Raw genomic sequence first — 7,693 nt, forward strand, 5'->3', positions numbered from 1 at the left:
ATTTTTTTACATCTTTTATTATTAAGCTTTGTACTTAAACGTAGTTTTCTTTCGGCTCTTGCATTTCTCAAAGTTTGAGACCGATATTTTATGTAAAAAAAATGTTGGAACGTACAAAAAATGTTGAGGTTCAGAAAAAAGATGAAATAATTTTCAGTGAAGTTCCTATCAAAATGCAGTACCTAAACGTACTTTATTGTACTCTAATACATTTTCCCAAGTTTCAGCTCGATATTTTATTTACAAAAAAAGTTCTTAGGTTCAAAAAAACATTCAGTGTACTGAAAAACTGTAGTCGGTAATATAGGAATTTATCTGTGTCACATGCCCTTAATTGGCAATTTACTTTCAATCCAAATGGTTCTTGTCCAAGCTAAGTTTACCATCAGTGCGCCTCGAAGGTGTGCCGAGAGTTGTTTACAGCGCTCCAAGTGGCTCTTGGCAAACTATATCGATGGGTGCTTTCTACGGGGAGCAGTGGGTAGAGGGGAAGTGACTTTTTTCGCCGGACGCGCCGTCTATATTTATGGCGGGCAACTAAGCCCGCACCGCATCTACGTTTATAATATCTTTGTCTATGGCCTTTTGGAATTTCATTAATTTCAATTAAATAAGAAAAATATTTCTGAAATTTTATCTGTCACTTTTTAATTGTATAAAATGACATGAAAGTTTAGGAAATTCCATAAAATCTCCTTTGAAAATGTATACATCCCGTTATAATTTTATAAAATCCAAAATATTGTTTTTAAAAATCAAATTCAGTGATATCCGATTTTTTTTTAAAATCAATGAAATTTCATGAACCACATTTTAGATTTTATTCAATGTATTTTTATATGAGGTGAAATTGATAAAATTCTATAAAGGTCCTATTATTTGATGTAATTCCATGAAATAATTACCATATAAAAAACGCATATAGAATTCGAGAAAACGCTCCTCCTACGCAAGTATCTTTTACACAAAGTATGCTTATTAGGCTTTTACAAATCTTTTTGTTGATATTTCACGAATATCAACCGGAAATTCGTTCAAATCAAACAAAAAAAAATCTTTTCTCTTTTATGTCAAAAAATTAATATTTAGAATTATCATGAGCCCCATGCAGTTGAACACGTATTTCCCATAACAAAAAAGACTTTTGTAAATTTAATTCGGAATCGTCAATGTTAGCTAAATCGAGCTAAAACTCGACATTTTTCGTTTAGAAATAGCCATAGAATATAAACAAAATATTACTTTTTAAATATCACCCCCATAAGTCTGTTCCACAAACAACCCCATAAGTGAAAAAATGGGTTTTGTAAGTTTTGGCCCTAATTATGATTTTTCTTTGCAGTTGTTTGAATACAAATTGTTCTAATTCATGAAATACTACTTTACGTTGATACTGAGATGTTTAAATAAATGTTTTAAACAATTAATTATTGTTTCAGCATTTTTCTCTTAGAATAGATATAGAAGGTCACTGTTTTTTCAAAAATTTTCCACTTTCTGTCTAATTTTCAATTAGAGTGAGGTAATAATTAATGTCAAGAAACCTAATTGTTTAAAAATTTTATTATTATTGGTAATAATATTTTCTCAGAAGAATGCTAGAAAATTTCAGTTTTATCGAAAAAATTTCACTGTACAGTTTTCAATTCAAGTGATTTAAATAATTAATTAAAGTGAACAAAGCTAATTTTTCGTACCATTTATTATTATTATTTATAATATTCAATTTAAATAATTTCAGAAAGCTGCGGTTTTTCACTGAAATTTATAATTATTTCTTTACTTTTCATTTAGGGTGAGTTAATAATTAATTCAGTGAAGCAAAAATAATTATGTAGACAATTTATTATTGTTTATAACTATCTTCTTCCTTAATCAGCGCTAAAATGTTTCGTTTTTTCTGAATTCTTAAACTTTTTGTCCACATTTCACTTAGTTAATAATTAATGCAAGCTAACAGAAGAGACAGAAACAAAGAATGAAAAATATTAGTAGTAGGTGGAAGGACTAGGTCTGTAAATAACTTGTAAAAATTTTGCTTAAAATTACAACCAGAAGTTTATTGCAAAGCGTAAAAGAAAAATTTGGAATTGAACATATTTTTATATCACTCCCCCCACCCTTCCAGAAAAAATATTCACAAAAATGAAAGGGACTATTTAAAACATTTTTATATCTAATGTTTATTTATTATTTGTTCATAACTAAAAAGGTAAAACAAAGTTAAACATTTAAGACAAAAACGCAAACTTCTAGCACTTATCTAAGAGGATATAGTTATAAACATTTCAGAAAAAAGCCGCAGCTATCTGTCATTGATGTACATGAAGATAGTAGCAATAATCACTTGTTTAAACAATTATTTTGCTCAACTTAAATAACTATTAAGTCACTCCAAGTGAAAAATAGACAAATAGTTAAAAATTTCAGACGAAACCGCTACTTTTTACCATTAACCAAAGTAAATATTATTAATAATAATAATGAGTTGTTTAAATAATTATATTTGTTTGCTAAAATTAATGGCTACTTTATTATAATTAGAAACTTGACAAAAAGTTGAAAAATGCGGAAAAAACGCAACTATCTACTATGAATATAGAAGAAGATAGTTATAAAAAATAATAATTTGTTTCAACAATTATTTTTGCTATATAAAATTAAATATCAACTCACTCCAAGTAAAAAGTCCACAAAAAATTAAAAATTTAGGAAAAACCTCCATTTGTAGCATTATTTAAAGATAATGTTATTAACAATAATAATAAGCTGTTTAACAATTATTTTTGTTAACAATCATAAATGATAATTTATTCAAATGAAAAATTAGACAAAAAGTGGATATTTTTCAAAAAGCGCGACTTTCTATCCCTATTCTGAGTGAAAATTTCTAAAAATAATAATTAATTGTTTAAACAATTCATGTGAGCATCTAATTATCAGTATAAAGTAGTATTTTATGTCTTAGAAAGAATTTGCATTAAAAAACGGGAAAAAATCATAATTAGCGAACAAAACTCGCAAAATCCATTTTTTCACTTATGGGTGTTTTTAGGACCCTATATCACAGACTTATGTGGGTGAAATTTAAAAGGTAACATTTTATTCAGATTCTATGGCTTTTTTCGAAAAGAAAAATTCAGTTTCAATTCGATTCAACTAAAATTGACGATTCTGAATAAAATCTACAAAAACTTATTTTTTTTCTGATGGGACATACGTGTTAGGCTTCATGGGGCTTGCGTATAATTTTTATTCAAGAGGATTTTTTTGTGTGAATTCGAACAAATTGCCGAGCGACATGCGTATAAATTAAAAAAAAATCCAATGCATTTTTGGACAAGCCTAATGCTTACTTTTTTTTTAGATTTTCGAATTCACCCCTACCCACGAAAGTAATGTAGCCGTTGGCTAAAGCCGGATTTTAAGTTTATATACATTCTTCTGAATAAAATGACTGTAGAGAACATATTGAATTCAATACAAAACACTTTAAATTCTGACGTTTCCACGCCGAAATATATTGCATTTTCTACAAGAAATGGATTTTCGAAAAAAAAAGATTTTGTACCTTAGTGGATGAATTTTCAACACAAAAAGGAGAAAAAATGTTTAACCAAGCAGCTGCATTGAGAATCAAATAGATGAACTTTTTATTAAAGGAGCAGAGTTGTTTAAAAATTAGTTTAAAATTTAACCAATTGGTAAAATTTTCAAAAAAGATGAATTTTTCAATGGCAGTTGAATTTTGAACAAAAAAGTTACTTTTCAAACAAGGAAGATAAATAAATAATGATTAAAATTCAATCAAATATTTGAATCTTCAAGACAAAAAGACCATTTTTTTAGAGTACAATTGAGTGGCAAACTCAATTGAATTGGCAAAAGAGTAAAGTATTTAAGTTAAAAAGTCGAACGTTTTAGAAAACGAGGGACTTTTAAATTGAAAAAAAGGATTTTTAACAAAAAAGATCATTTTTAATCCAGAAAGATGAACTTTTAATTATGAAGTACAATAAAAAAGTTCAACAGACGGACGGATGGTATGGATACGGAAACGGCATGGCGCCATCTGTTACATAAAAGTGGCATTTTCTTAGGGATGAATTGCACTTCTTTACATAAGATTGAAAATAAATACATTTATAATGAAAATAAGAGTTTAATTATCAGATAACGGGAGTGCCTTTAGGAAAGCTTATAAAATCTGGAGTTAGAGAAAAAAACTTTTGCTCGTGTTTATTAAACAGTTTGGTCGGAGTTGCGATTTGAATTTCTCTTGTCAATGACAGATCTAGCGGATTACAAATATCACACAAAGTATTTCAGTACTCTTGTTTTTTAAAAAGAAATACTAAGATATCTGGAAAAATTATTGTGTTAATTAAGTTAGTAATATTATATTTATACGATTTATTATTTTTGTAAACCTAATGCTAGTTGTGAGATTTTGAGGTTAGAAAGTTTAATTATCTCATAATATTTATGGAGTATATTTTGTTGTAATTTGAATTTCATGAAGTATATTTTATGAAAAAATATTGTTTAAACAAATTTAAGGTTGTTAAAAATATGTAATAATTTATAACTTTAACGATTGGTAAATAATTGAAAATAAATGTATGCCACTTATCGATAATACAGTAGAAACAAATTTACTTGAACAAATGAATTTTTGTTTAAGCAATGCAACATTAATTAACCAATGGTAGTCAATATTTTACTGCAGCACTGAATTAGGCATATTCCCTTTACTTTCATTTCTGCACCTTTACCACATGAATTACTGCTAAACTTTTTCTCTTATTTAATTTTTCATGATGAAAATCGATAGAATCACTTATAGCTTAAAATCCTGTTCTGATTAAAATGTACATCATCAATCCGCTTATTGACATTCTACCGGCAATTTTTATGGTTACGTTCATAGCCAACAACTAAACTAGAACGTGTTTAGCTGGAATGGAAAGACAATTTTTTCACTAAATATTTTTGCAAGAAAATTTCCTTTATTATTAAGTTTCGTTTTGAAGAATGTTACATACGTTTTCAAAGCAATCATCTATTTATTTATTATATTTAAAAACAATGTACACATGCTAACTTGTGTCAATGTCAAATTTTTACCCTCTAAGAATTTCAGACTTTGGCCGCCACGGGCGTTGCCTGTCATATCCGGTTAATATCAAAGTCATGTCCGTACCATATATGGTCTTCTGTATGGGACTACTAATATCCTAAAAATCATAAAATTGATTTAATTAGAAAATTCAATTATATCTTATAAAATCACACAGAGTTCCTTGAAAAATTTCAATTATCCAAAAAAAAAATTATAAACCTCTGAAACTACAAAAAAACTGATCTTTCAGGTTCTAAAAAAAATTTAAGAAGGCATCATGTCATCCTCAGACTTTGATGCGCTGAACGACGCTCTTATCAGTGGCAGCCACGAGACCATCAATTTTCTTTTATTCAAGAAAATAAAATTATCCAAAGAATCTCTACTACATAAGTGCCTTCACAGGAGAAATCACTCCATCCTTGAACTTCTTCTGCATCGTGGTGCCAATGTCAACCACACAGACAAAAATGGTAAGTCAATTCTGGAACTCGCCATCGAATACTCATTTCCAGAATTTGTGAAAACTCTCATAAATCACGGTGCCAGTTTAGACGTCAAAACGAAAATTTCCATAGACAAATACAACACCGATTATTCCCTTCTTCATAAAGCCGTTAACGTTGGAAACATTGAAATCATAGAATTGTTATTAAAAAATGGCGCCAACCCTAATCAAAAATCAAAAAATGGTGTTCATCCATTATCCTGCAGATGCCAAAACGATTGTTATTATTATATGATGCACTTTGAGTCCAATTATGCTTTTCGAAAAACGCTAACTGTCCTAGATGTTGCAATTCTTTGCAATCCCAAACAAGGAAACCAAATAGTCGATTTGCTTTGTAAAAACGGGGCTATTGTTGAACTTCAAACCGAATATTACCTGCCACTTCATCTTGCAGTTTTGGAAGCTACTGACACATCAAAAATGGACAAGTTACTCGAATACGGCGCCAACATTAATTCCCTCTGTGAAAATTTTGGATACACGCCACTTGCTCATGCCGTTTTAAAAGAAGATGAAAAAACTGTTTCCCATTTGTTGAAAAAGGGGGCGAGTTTTTTAAAATACAGCATCAATGCTGTTCTTCATCAACTAATTCTGCATGCTAGTCCCAAAATGGAAAAATTTCTCGCACTTCTTATCGATTCTGGCGCGGATATAAACTCAAAAAATGAAATGGGAAAGACACCACTTCAGATTGCGATTGCTGATTTTAGGAGTAAGAATTATTTGAGAATTCTTATGGATTTTGGTTCGGATGTAAATTTACAAGATGGAGAGGGAAATAGTCCACTTCATTGGGCAATTAGAATGGGTAATGACGTAGCTCTTCAGACATTGCTAGAATATGATGCTGATGTTTCGATTTTGAAAAAGAGTAATGAATATCCTTTAGTAAGTGGGATTCGAAAAATTAATATGTTCAGTTTGACTACAAGATTTATGTCTCATGACGTATCTTCTGAACTTACAGTGAGGTTCTTTTCGGCTGAAATGAATGTATTTTTCTTAATTCAGATTATTATTGTAAAAGAAGTTACGGGGAAATTCCTGGATGACAAATTGTTGACTTTCGTTAAAAAGAACTTGGATTATTTTTATAGAGTATTTCTCAAGGAACTGGAAGGAATGCGAGTGAAGGCAGTTAAAGCGAAAGTTTCTTATTTTGATCTGTTGACGAAAAGTGCCAAAGAGGTTGAACCTTATATGAGTCAAAAGATGATAGAAAATTTGCAGACTTCAGAGATTGATAAAAATTTTCCGTTTTATGCACAAATGATGAAAATGCGAATTTCCAAGATCAAGGAGAGATTGATTTTAGTAGAACACAGCGGCGGATTTTTAAAAACTGTTTTTCGATTAAAGTTCAGTCCACCAAATATTATTTGTGAGATGATTTGCAGTTATTTAAGTTCGTTTGATTTGATAAATTTTTGGAGAGTTTGTAAGCATCCAGAAGAATATTTGTCGACGTTGTTGGATCGTCCTGTCCAATAAGAATGAAAAAACAGGACTGTGTTATTTTGGTTGCGAGGGTTTGCATTTATTTAGAAATAATTTTTTATTATGTACAAACAACGACATTTAATAATAAACCGAACAATAATTATTTATGAATTTTGTTTTAATCTAGTTGTACTGTTAAGAAAATAAATAAATCCGCGGTCTAAACCTGTTAACTGACATTTCATAAATTTTACACGACGAAGAAAAATCATTTCGCGGACTTATGTTGTCCATACTAAAATGCGATTTTTTTAAATTCATAAAAAAAGAACTAGAATAAATTTTGCCGTTTCGTTTGCGGGATATTAACTGCATATAAAAAATGTTCTAGAAAATACAAAAAAAAAATAATAAATTTTGAAAAGACGTCAGTTAACAGGTTTAGACCGCGAACCCTGCAACTCTTTATCTTTGCAGGCAAACTCCTTGCTGAACACTTATCGCAAGTTTTAGGTATAGGATGCTACATATCCCTTCTAGAAATAATCAATTGAGATCGATAAAAAACGATAGAACTAATATCTCAATCGTTCCGAATCGTGTTTCTTAATCGTGCC

At 29.6% G+C, this 7,693-nt stretch overlaps 1 protein-coding gene across 2 annotated transcripts in view; it reads left to right on the plus strand.

The window, feature by feature from the left end:
* Window positions 1-7,246, plus strand: part of LOC117175427 (putative ankyrin repeat protein RF_0381) — a 12,563-nt gene extending 5,317 nt beyond the window's left edge. Inside the window, exons 2-3 of one of the 2 annotated variants that reach the window (XM_033365144.1) lie at window positions 5,373-5,595; window positions 6,028-7,246. In XM_033365144.1, coding sequence (XP_033221035.1) covers window positions 5,400-5,595; window positions 6,028-7,127 — 1,296 coding nt within the window. In that variant the 5' untranslated portion in view covers window positions 5,373-5,399 and the 3' untranslated portion in view covers window positions 7,128-7,246. Of the gene's footprint in view, window positions 1-5,372 lie in introns of both variants that reach the window. The other variant, XM_033365137.1, reaches the window with a different exon arrangement.
* The last annotated feature ends 447 nt before the right edge of the window (window positions 7,247-7,693 follow it).

The sequence above is a fragment of the Belonocnema kinseyi genome, chromosome 1 (genome assembly GCF_010883055.1).
Source record: "Belonocnema kinseyi isolate 2016_QV_RU_SX_M_011 chromosome 1, B_treatae_v1, whole genome shotgun sequence".
Lineage (NCBI taxonomy): Eukaryota > Metazoa > Arthropoda > Insecta > Hymenoptera > Cynipidae > Belonocnema > Belonocnema kinseyi.